This window comes from Orbicella franksi, chromosome 4 (assembly GCF_964199315.1).
Source record: "Orbicella franksi chromosome 4, jaOrbFran1.1, whole genome shotgun sequence".
Taxonomy (NCBI): Eukaryota; Metazoa; Cnidaria; class Anthozoa; order Scleractinia; family Merulinidae; genus Orbicella; species Orbicella franksi.
Window position 1 is genome coordinate 21,897,954 of NC_138148.1, and position 12,240 is coordinate 21,910,193.

General features: G+C 40.2%; 1 protein-coding gene and 1 pseudogene across 8 annotated transcripts in view; one reads left to right on the forward strand and one right to left on the reverse strand.

Moving 5' to 3' along the window:
- The window catches only part of LOC145484910 (uncharacterized), a 437,829-nt pseudogene that overhangs the window by 239,027 nt on the left and 186,562 nt on the right, over positions 1-12,240 (forward strand). The window lies entirely within an intron of this gene.
- Positions 1-12,240, reverse strand: part of LOC145484906 (tRNA (32-2'-O)-methyltransferase regulator THADA-like) — a 656,511-nt gene that overhangs the window by 122,275 nt on the left and 521,996 nt on the right. For all 7 annotated transcript variants that reach the window (XR_014049105.1, XM_081463530.1, XM_081463528.1 and 4 more), the window contains 2 exons: positions 11,408-11,916; positions 433-516 (listed from right to left, as the gene is read on the reverse strand). Coding sequence is in view for 6 of the 7 variants with exons in the window: in XM_081463530.1 (XP_081319656.1) it covers positions 433-516; positions 11,408-11,916 (593 nt within the window). In the remaining variant the exon portion in view is untranslated. The remainder of the gene's footprint in view (positions 1-432; positions 517-11,407; positions 11,917-12,240) is intronic.

Below are 12,240 nucleotides of genomic sequence, written 5' to 3' on the forward strand. Positions count from 1 at the left end.
CATTCGTCACCACACAAAAAAAAATTGACATTTTTCAGCAAACCTTTAGTCAACAAAATGTATTTGACTTTGTCCCACGCTTGTGTCATGTTGATCAGTTCACTTTTCACATTTCATTACCATGCTTGCAATTCACCACCTTTATTCACTTATCACTACTCATGGTGACTTCGACAGTGTTTTAACCTACAATGTAGCAGTATGCAGGATGCCTGTCACATATCAACGCAGTTAAATGACCATGCTCTCCATGAGTTCTCATAGCTAATAGATAGGGCACCTGCCCTAAGTTCAGGAGGTCATGAGTTTGATTCATGCCTGGGACTCAGATTTTTCCTTCGTCCAACACTCATGTCATATTGATCAATTCACCTTTCATGTTTCATAACCTTAAAATTCACCATCTTTATTCAGTTATCAATATTTACCCACCTCAGAATATGAAACTTGATCTCCTGAAGAAAGCATCCAGGGGAAGGACATAACATCTGTAAGTCTGTACAGAACTTGAAACACCTGAAAAATAATGAACATGGCTAAGTAACAACACATTGAAGCAAGTTTTAACATTCCTTACATCTAGCTTCCAGACAACCAGAGGATATACATTTAAGTGCAATAGTAGGAAAATAGTCAAAGTTACCAAGCTCTGTTTTTCTTTTTCTGCTAAGCTTAAGTGAAACAAATAATGTATGCTGAGAGAATCAATCAAAAAAACAAAAATTAATTTGTATAATCATGGGAGATTTTAACATAGATCTTTAACATAGAAGGTAGACTCCTACCACCACTAATAGTTAATTAATATTCTGGGATCATACTTTTTCAAGCCCCATAAAAACTTTTCTGATGTCATTGTTTAGCAGCCATTGAAACTTCCTGGGCCAGCTCACAAGTGACATCACAATGGCTGGCATCATCCAGAGAGTGGATCTTATTTGCATGTTGGTACTCACCCCTCCTGGTTTTACAAATTTTCATTGGATGTGGATGTGGTGCAGTGAAGTAGTTGGTAGCCAGGAATATGAGAGGCTATGGGTTCAAATTTACTTTTTACTTACTTTTCTTCTTATTAACCCTTAAATCGGCAACCATACGTATACAGTGACCACTGAAGCCCAGGGCCCTCTTGTCATCATGACAATGGACCCCAGGGACCCATATATAGAAAACTTACCTAGAGGACCTTTCTTCCCATTGTGGGATAGTTTCTGAATAGTAAAAAGCAATTTATTCTTCGCTTTGTGTTCAGTGGCATTTTAATATGGCGGCAAAGTATTTATCTGCTGAAGAAGTGCTGAGAAGAGCCCTAAATGGCAATTCTGATGGGGACTATTCTGATGAAAGAGAAGCAGAAATTTCAGAAGAGGATAAAAAAAAATGGCAGATCAGAACTTTAGGAAGGTCAAGAAAGTGAAACCAACGACATGCTTTCTGACAAAGAAAGTTGTGAAGAACCTGATAGTGTTTTTTTTATACTGAGTTTTAGATTTCATACGTAATCTACATGTGTTTACAAGTGTTTGCTAACAGAGAATTATGTAGCGTGAGAGAAAACTGATTGTATGCTAGCTTTATCCCAAAAGCTCATGTTTTAGCTAACTATTATTTCGAAACAATAAGGCTGACCTGTTTGTTTGTCTACATTGCCAGTACTGTTCTTTTTATGCTTTTCTGAAGTGCATGGAAGGCATGTTCCTGGCTATTTTTAATTCAAAAGAAAGCAAATTTCAAACATTGCCCCAAGAAATGTCATTTTCATTTATCTAATTGGAAAGTCCTGGGTCTGGTAACCATGAAAGAAGTCCTATTCAGCCAGAAGGACAAGCTAGAAGGTGAAGAGGAAGAGGTGGACAGAGAGGACCTAGGAGAGGAGCAAGACCTGGTCCAGAAAGACGTCATCATGACCTAGTTGAGCCACACATTGACTGGTCTGACCAATATACTCCAACACATATCCCTGACTTTAGAAAGCCACATCCAGGTCCAACATAAAGATTTCTAGATATGAACACTGCTTGTGAAGAAGTTTTTTTTGATTTGCTGTTCGCCAATGATATATGGGAGCTATTGGTTCAAGAGACCAATACGTTTTATCAACAGCAAAAGGAAGCTGACCCTAACAAACATAAAAGACCATGGGCTCCTGTTACAAGAGAGGAAATGGAAGCCTTCATTGGCATCATTATTCTGATGGGAATAGTCAAGTTGTCTTATTTCAAAATGTACTGGAGCCAGGATAAACTAATCCATCAGGAAAGTATTGCCAGCATGTCTCAAACAAGATTCCTTTAAATATGCAGATCTTTTCATTTAGCTGACATTGCAGTAGCTATCAAGAGCAGTGCTGATGGATTTGACAAGATCTATCATTATTCTCAGAAATATTTGAGATAAAAATAGACTGGAAAAGAATATTGCCATTAATGAGACAATGGTACCCCACAAGGGCAAGTTGGCATTCAAGCAGTACACAAAAAGCAGGGCAACTAAGCAGGGTATAACGTTGTGGGTCCTGAGTGAGGCAACATCTGGCTATGTTTACAGATTTCAAGTTTATCTTGGAAAGAACATGGGCAACAATCCGAAAAACACTCAGCTAGAAGAGTGGTACGAGATCTGACCATGACAGAAACTGGCAAAAGTCACTACATGGATAATTTTTACACTGACCCACACTTCTTCCTTGAGCTCTCTGGCAAGAAGAACTTGCATGTGGAACTGTATGCCAAAAAAGAAAACAGTTTTCTAAAGATTTGATTATCAGCACACAACTGCAAAATGAAATGGTTCATGGAGACTATTTGTGGAGAGCCTATAGGAGATTAGAAACAACAGCCTGGAATGACCGAAGGGTTGTTTATCATTTACCGACTATTCATACTCCAGATCTTGATGGTCAATCTGCCACTATCAAGAGAAAGTCAGCTCATGATGTAAATGCTGACATTAATTTTCCTTCAGCTCAACTTGACCATTAAAAAAAATATATGGGTTGAGTAGACCTTGCTGACCAGCTCATCAGGACATTCAGTGTGATTAGAAAATCCTGAAAATCCTGCAAGAAGTTGTTTGGCTATGACCCAGAAGTGTGTCTCCTGGACTCCTTTATTATTATTAAGAAATTGAAGCCCAGCAACGCAGAATTTCTAATTTATCACAAGGAAGTGACACAACAGCTCATTTCCAGAGGGTCATTTCATGGAAAGACTGGTTGCCCACCAATTTAACCACTAGCTGAAGTTGATTCTAAGAGGCTGGATGGAGCATACCATGAAATTGCAGACACTGATACAAGGAGGGACTGTGTTGTTTGCTCCAAGAGAGTCCAGATGAGATGGGAGTTACTGGTACAAGTCTACCATTAGTGTCAGATAGGATTGCCAAGGAAAAACGATGAAGACTTTCCCTTACAATCAAAACGAGGGGGAAGAACCTTGAAGTCTTTCCCTTACAATCACATGTACATGTAAGCTTAAATGCGACTTGTGTCCTGGTGTTACATTGGTCAATCATACAGGGTGCTACTTCCATTGAACAGCATTGAATTGGTTTCGAGCTAAAAAATTGGTCTGCAATGCATACTTGTTGGCTTATGCTTACTTTAATTCCATTCAGTTGAAGATTGTTTTAAATGTAAGTATCTGGGGGTTGAATTACTACAAGTGAGAAGGCAATCACTGTAAAGATAAAAGTGTAGAAATAGGTGAATTATGCAACAGACTTTTTTGGATTTCTGGTATTAACATAGACAAGTCGTTACAACTTTTAAGTGGGAAATTTACTGCAAAATATGGTTTACTTACTTACTTTATCCTCTGATAACAATTAGCTTCCCATCTTCAAGGGCACAAAAATGTTTTTTTTCTTTTAATCGTCACAATTTAAGTCAGTCATTTTGTGATAAAAATTAACATTTTGGCCTGTAGGCAATTTTAAAGCCCCCATTCGATTTGCGTTTATGAAAATCTTTTTGCTTGCCCAAAGGGAAATTCACTTTGGCTTGCAAAATTTCATAATTTAGGCTCAGCCTGTACCTCTCAATACTACCATCAATGCTAAGTTCTGCCTGCACTAGTTACTCATGCGCTGATTTCTAATGTTTCATTGAATGAAAAGCAGAACAAGCATAAAAACCTAACGCAAGTACAACACATTTAAGGACGTTCGTACCCAAAATGTTCTCACATACAGATTTTTTTTAAACTTGCCATGCAGAAAGGTAACGATCTCCTTTTGCCAAAAAGCCAAAAAAATGGGGGGTTACCGATTTCGTTCTGGAGAGAACATGCCTGGAAGAACACCCTAAATCTGAAAAAAAACAGGCTTTGTTAGCAAATAAGGCCACAGTGTCTGTAAGGCCAAAAATATTGCAATTAGATCATTGAAGTGAAATATTCTCTGCCAAATATTGTTTAAGTGGACCTATTAAGTGAATTTAGTCAACTGGTGAGGTTCACTAAAGAACAAGTTTGCATTTAGTGACCGTGGTTTCATGTGCCTTGCAGCTGCAAGATGGCAGGATTCGATGTCCTGTGGACAGAAGTCTTTTTTTAACTTCCCACATCGAGTTTTTGTTCATTTTTGGACAATAGGGAGATAATCGTAAATAAAATCTGTTTCTGGAAAGGAAAGTAGGGGTCACCGAATATCCAAGATCATTAAATCCAAGCAAAGCTATAGCAATGGCCATCTGCCCTATCATTGTTCATTTTATTACTTAGTGCGTGCTCATGCATGACGTGGCATGTGAATTTGTGTGCGCAGTAAGGATGCGCAGAAACAATTAGAGTGAAAATCCTTGAATAAAGCGTCATAAGCATCATGTATTCCAAAATTGTCCTTGAACAAGTGATCAGGCATCCTTGACTTTGACGAAATTGACGTGATGGCCAATACTGAACTGGTGTAGTTCAATTGATGTTTACCATTCAGTGTGTGGTGCAACCTGAACTGATAGTTCAAACCGAGAAATACTGGCTTGTGAAATACTTGTGAAATACTATTGAGATACTGCCTTGTGAAAGCTTGCATGGTGCAACCCACAACGAATTTCAAGCCAATGAATGTGGGCTTGCAAAAGCGTATTAACTTCAGTGCAAACTGCAGATGCCAAGTCCGGATATGATGGCTTGAGTGAGCAAAACAACTCCTGAATCACGGAGAAAACTTGCTCAGCAACACCTAAATGAAATAACCAAGAATAAATAAGGCATCTCGTAAGTTTTTCTCAAGGACAGTGCAGTTAATTTCCAATAACAAAGCAGCATGACACAGCAATTGAAAAATGGAAAGTAACTTACCTTGAAAACTGCAATTAAATCCAGAGAAAAAGCAGGGCAAAGAATCCAAAAGAAGTTCTGACAACACTGTTGTGTTAGTCGTTGTAGCCTGGGTTCTAATTGGACTGTGAGTAACATTTCATTGCTCGTATATGAAGTACATAGATTGACCTCATGCTTGGAAACCATGTACTGAGCACAACCCAAGCTGAATTGTGTACCTGTTATTCCATGGTTTCTCCGTTTTGTTTGCTTGCTGTACTGAATTAAACACAACTAGAACATGGTGACCCCAACGTGTGAACAAAGCTTTTGAGGGAAGTCAATGCTTCCTCAGTGCTACAGACAATCAAAAGGACTTCAGCACCATCTCAATTCGATCTTCAATCAGATCACCTGCACCATAACATGGTGTTCTGTGGAAGAGACTCTCTGTAAGACTCTTCAGCAAAAGACACTTAGAACACTTCAGGCAAGTGTTTGTTGACAAATTTGCTTCAGTTGTGACTTTTCGTATTGCATCAAAGAAACTTTTGCATCTTCAATAACCAAATATTAAGTGTGTTATGTAACATTTGGAAATGGCCATGGCTGAAAGCAATTATGTTCCGCAAACAAAGGTCGACTGGACCTCCAGCAATGCTTCCTTGCGATTCAAATTGTGGAGAAAAGAGGTGGAGAGGGTCCTAGGCAGACCTCTACATTCCAGGTCAGACAGAGTAAAGATCAATTATGTTTATATATGGGCCAGTGCTCATGTATGTGCAGATGTGAAGCTGTGGAAGCCACCATGAAAAAGTTAGAAGACTCCAGTGAGGTGCATGTTGATGCCTCATACACACATGACCCATCCCTAAAGTCACAAGGGAATGGATTAAAGAAAAAGCAGTTTAAAGTGCCCATGAAGTAAAAAATAATTGCTACTTATTTGAAAGGCTTTTCAAAGTAAAGAAGAATGGCAATTCCCTTTTTGGAACATCTTTTTTCGTTCTAGAGATATTTACGTTTTTGTATTATGCAAATGAGGAAAGTGATGACGTCATAGGTGGTTCCACTTGAACAGTAGAACACTGAATCAAGAATATCTCAAGAAATATTGGAGCAGTGTTCTTTAAACTTGGCAAAAGAAACAGAATGACACCTTCTGTGTTGTTGCCATGGCAACACTTTTGGCTCCAGCCTCTTTCTGTGAAAAACCAAATATGCCAGTTTGCAACCCTTTGAAAAGGGACAGAGGGTCTTGCTCGGAACACACGTGATTCCGATATTGTCTTAACTCTCCCCATTAGATTGTTGGGAGTGGATGATCCCTGTTTAAGATAAAATCTGGTAATGTTAGTTTTAATTAAAACAGGACCAGTGGTTTAAATGTCGTTATGGCGTCTGCACGATGGGTGTCATTTTGTTTCTTTTGTGATGTACATTTCTGGTGCCAAGTTTAAAGAACACTACTGAAATATTTCTAGAGATATTCTTGATTGAGTGTTGAACTGTTTTACTGGAACCACCTATGACGTCATCAATTATGATACAAAAACGTGAATATCTCTAAAACGAAAAAAGGTATTCCAAAAAGGAAAACATCATTCTTCTTTACTTTGAAAAGCCTTTCAAATCAGCAGCAATTATTTTTTACTTCATAGGTTCTTTAAACCTAAGCCAAATACAGACAGCAAGACAGATGGAAAGAAATCCTGTGTCTGGTGTGAGGAAGATGTTCATTCTCGTGACAAGTGCCCAGCTAATGGTGCAACCTGTAAATTCTGCAGCAAGCAAGGACATTTTGAGTGGGCATGCCTCAAGAGAAAAGGGACATACAAAGACAAGAAGTCCAAACACCAACATGCTGTAGACATTGAATCTGATTTGGAAAGCAGTGAACATGATGACTTTGACCTAAGTGCTGTGTCAATCCACTCCGCTAAAAATCATGAGTCACGTGAGGTGTTTGCTCCTGTGAGATTACAGGCAAGGTTCACACCGGTGCTATGGTATCCTCCATGCTTCCAAAGATCGAGCGGTCCAAGAAAGACCTGAAGCCCAGTGATGCTATCATCCACGGTATGTCTAGTGCAGATCTTCAGAACTGTGGAACTGTGGATATTAAGGTCACCTGTATAACATCCTGTCATGGCAAGGTTCTACATCACCAAACAGGCACGTGCTTTCATTTTTGGTCTTGAATTCTGCAAAGAGTTCAAACTTGTGTCTATCGCACCTGTGTGCATACAGCAAAACATATCCATGGAGCCCAACCAAGTAGAGGCTGTACACATCACCAGCAGCTGACTATCTTGATCTTAAAAATTAGTGGAAGGAGCAGTTACCACTTGGCAGGGCAACAGGTGATCCTCTGGAGGACCTGAAGCAGATCTTCCCAGAGACCTCTGATGGCCAGGTCGGTCTCTTTGAAGACAAGGTGAGCCTCAAACTCACACCAAATGCAAAACCAATTTAGCTACCTTCATGTGCTGTACCACAAAGCATAATGCCACAGCTAAAGAAGGAGCTAAACAAGATGGAGCAGGAAGGAATCATTACAGCTTGTCCAGAAACTACCAACTGGGTACACAATCTGGTAACTGCTGTCAAAAAGAATGGAACCTTATGTCTGTGCCTCAATCCAAGAAATCTAAACAAGTACCTGATCTGCAATGTTCACTACACTGCATCCTGGGAGCATGTTCAACATAGATTCAGGGATGGTCAGGATTTCTCCACACTGGATGCCAAGAGCGGGTACTGGACCAAACAACTCGATGAGCAGAGCCAGCTTCTTACTGTGTTCAACACACCATTCAAAAAGTACTGCTTCATGCGCTTACCCTTTGGATCGTCAGTATCATCTGAAATCTTCTGCAAGCACATGGATCGAGTCCTAACTAGCATTCCTAGGACATTCCCATGTGCAGATGATGTCAAAGTACAAGCACGACAGAAGAGCACCACGACATCCACCTATTGGAAACAGTACAGAAAGCTCGCCAAGTGGGCCTTAAGTTCAACCCAGAAAAGTGTTTCATCAAGAAACAGGAAATTGAGTACTTCGGACGTGTGATCACTCTGCAAGGTATCCAACCTTGTCCAAAGAAGGTGAAAGCCATCACCACGCTTGCTGCTCTATCTGACAAGCAAGAGCTGCAAAGCTTACTTGTGACAGTGAACTTTATGTCTACATTCACCCCCAATTTGACAAAGAAAATGTATCTCATGCGCAGTTTGCTGAAACGTGACGTACATTTTGTATGGACCAGTGATGTGCAGAAAGAACTGGACACCATCAAGCAAGACATCGCCAATGCTGTTAAGCTCATTCACTATGATCCAAGCAAGCCAGCAGTCATTGAGACAGATGCATCCTTGAAAGGGCTTGGTGCAGTCCTGATTGAAGATGGCAAACCTATGCGCTTTCTCAGCAAAGCACTTACACCTCCTGAAGCTAACTATTCTAACATAGAGCAAGAACTGTTGGCTGTCTTGTGTGCTTGGGAAAAGCTGCACAGATACACATTTAGGAGGAAAATCACTGTGCATACTGACCACGAGCCCCTACAGTCAATCTTTAAAAAACCAATCAGCTTGGCTCCAGCCCGATTGCAGAGAATGTTGTTGCGTCTCTCTAAATATGACATTCAAGTGAAGTACATGGGCTCTAAGAGGGTGCAAATCGCTGACACTCTCTCTCATCTCATTAAACCAGGCAGTGCCAGAGAGATTCCTCGTCTAGACATCAACATTGCACAAGTCCCAAAAGTAGAGACGACAAAACTCAAATCCTTACAAGAAGAGACAAAAGCAGACTCCACTTTGGCTGCATTAACAGATCTCATCATCACTGGTTGGCCAGATAACATGGAAGATTTACCAGAGCATCTGCATCCATATTGGTGCTTCCGATATGAATTGACAATCCTTGACAAATTTGTCATGATGGGGAACAGAGTTGTCATTCCTTCAGGTATGAGACCTGGAACCCTTGATCGTCTGCATGACGCACATCAAGGTCTTAACTCAGTGCTCCAACATGCAAGATGCACTGTGTATTAGCCAAAGCTACAGGATGACATCACGGAGATTGTCCAAAAGTGCAGTGGTTGATTTTCCAAAAGTGCAATGGAAATTCTGAGCATGGATTTGGTGGACTTCCAGGGCCAGCATGCCCTGGTCACATTCGACTACTTCTCTGGTTTTCTCACCTATGACATCCTTGACGGTGAGACAACCGACACTGTCACAAAAGTGCTGACCAACATCTTCAGGAAAACTGGACTTGCCAAGAAGATCATCTCTGACAATGGCCCATGCTTCAGATCTGACAAATTCCGGTGCTTTTGTGATCAGCTTGACATTGGGCATATTACATCAAGCCCATACTACCATCAAACTAGTGGTCGAACAGATCCTAAAGAAAAGCACAAGTGACATTGATATTACCAAAGCCCTGACAACATATCTTGACACTCCAGTCAGTGACACCTTATGATTGCCTGCTGAACTATTCCTCAACAGACGAATAAACACCTGTCTCAGCATGGCCATGACACCAGTTCCATTGACTGATCAGCAGAAGACTCACCTCAGTGACAAACGCTCAGCACATTTGAAGCCATCGAAGCAGGACAGCAACATCTACCTGCCCAATCAACCCATCTGGCTTACTGATGACAATTCAGATGAGTGGAAACCAGGATACATCGAGTCCAAAGATACCTCACCAGATTCATACTGGATCATCAACGACAAGAGCAACAGATGGCTTAGACGAAACAAGCATGACATCAAACCTCATTATACCAGTATTGCACAGAAGCGACCCCTGTCACAGGTTCCTACAAGATGTCCAGCAAACCTGTCAAATGATGTTCCAGCAGCAATTGCTCTAATACCACCACTGTCATCAATTCCAGAAGTGCATGAGCCACCGTTTTCAGTAAGCCCTTCAGCAGACACACCATCCACTATGGAAAATCATCACTTGCTAATAGCAGTACGGAAAAGACAGAGCAGAAGATGACCAACAATGACATGACCAGAGCCGAACCAGTAGAATCAACACCAGTGCTGACAAGGTTGCGTTCTGGATGTGTTACCAAACCACCTAGAAATCCAGACTTTGTATATGACAGTGTTTAAATTTTAAGGACTGTGATATCTGGCTGATTAGGAACACCATGATGTTTTCAAGTTGATATTTAAAGACGATGTGCCATTGTTAGCATATTAATAGTTTGATTCTAAAATAATCTCAAAAGGGGACATGTTAGTCATTGTAGCCTGGGTTCTGATTGGACCATCAGTGACAGTTCATTGCTCATACATGAAGTACATAGATTAACCTCGCACTCGGGAGCCATGTACTGAACACAACCTAAGTTGAATTGTGTACCTATTATTCCATGGTTTCTTTGTTTTATGTTTGCTTGCTGCACTGAATTAAACACAACTAAAACAAACACAATATGACTAGGTCTAGCAATGACTAGGCACAACAAAGGTAGCAATGGCCACCTTTACTTGAAAACAGTCACACGAAATACTAGTATCCAGTGTACTTATCAGACTACTCATGCTCACAAAGATCTGTCACATGACATCATATTTGCAAACCTTCAAGATATGCACCGACTATATGGGATTATGCAATATTGCATTATCCCACAAAAACGTACTCTGTTGACCGTGTAGAAATGATCCACGAATAGGAAACATTGCCACTGAGATAAATCAGTTGGTGAATACATATTTACTGACTTGGGTGCAAGCGACTGCGAACATTTTATATACTGGTCAGCGGATTTAGAAAAAGTTAACAGGAATCGAAGGAAGGAAGGTGTGCCATGTTCGATCTATACCTACATCTCGGATTAATGACTATGTCATTATCTGAGTTGTATCCGAGTTGTAAGGATGGTATATGTTAAGATTGGTAGTAAAACAGTGAGAAAGACATATTCAATCACTAACAAAAACTGGCTGGAAAAAGATTTCCAGTTCCAGCAAGAGAACAAATGACTTTCCACATGCCAGTTAGATGCTCCACCAATGTGCTACACTCTAATAAATACTTATGGCAGCTGGGCTCATTAGTTATGAAGTACTCCTATTTTTTTTCAAATATCAATTACCTTTACTAAACATTCTGTATGATGCTCCACTTTCACTGCTAATGTAAACAGTTGGCTTTTTAATTTTTCTTCAAGTTTCTCAAATATCCAAGAATCTGCACTGTTGCTTGATGTATCCTGCTCAACTATAGCTTTACTACTCAAGCTGGTGTGCTTCTCAGAAGGTAAGCGAGAGACAATAAATTCAAGAACAGCCAATCGCACTTCACGTTCTGAGGACTGCAATAGAGCTTGGATCACCTCAAAACAATTCACAGTGGTTTCCAAAATTTCTTTGGAACCCTGGAAATCAGATGGAATCTGTTTGAAAATTGTTAGATGGGATTGGCTGGTTAGGGAAGATGGCAAGTCTTCACAAGCTCTGAGAAAAGACTTTGCTAGTGTTCTTTTGAGAAACACATCTCCAATGAGATTAGAAGGTTCTTGTTTGGTAATAATTTCTTGAATTGTAACACTGTTAAACCACTGCTTCAGGGCGTGCAAACCACTCTTTGCCACATCAGGCATATCTGAAAGAAAGAAACATTACACTGTTAACCATTTAAGTCATTCCTTGCTTTAATGACTATACAGCACTGTTCCAAGTATAGCCTGATTCAGTAGAAGTGTTTGGTCAATTTTAACGTGACATTACTGAGCAACATTACATCAGGTCTGCAAGTAAAACTTCCAGACAATTTCGCTTAGGGAAAATGTAAGTGAGGCAATCTCAGATAATGTAAAGTTCAATGTAAAGCACTGACACATGGTAGTCACAGGCCCCCAATCCTGCTCACTCCTAGTTTGTATCAACTAGGAATTGACACTTTTAGATTTTCCCCTTATTCATGTAA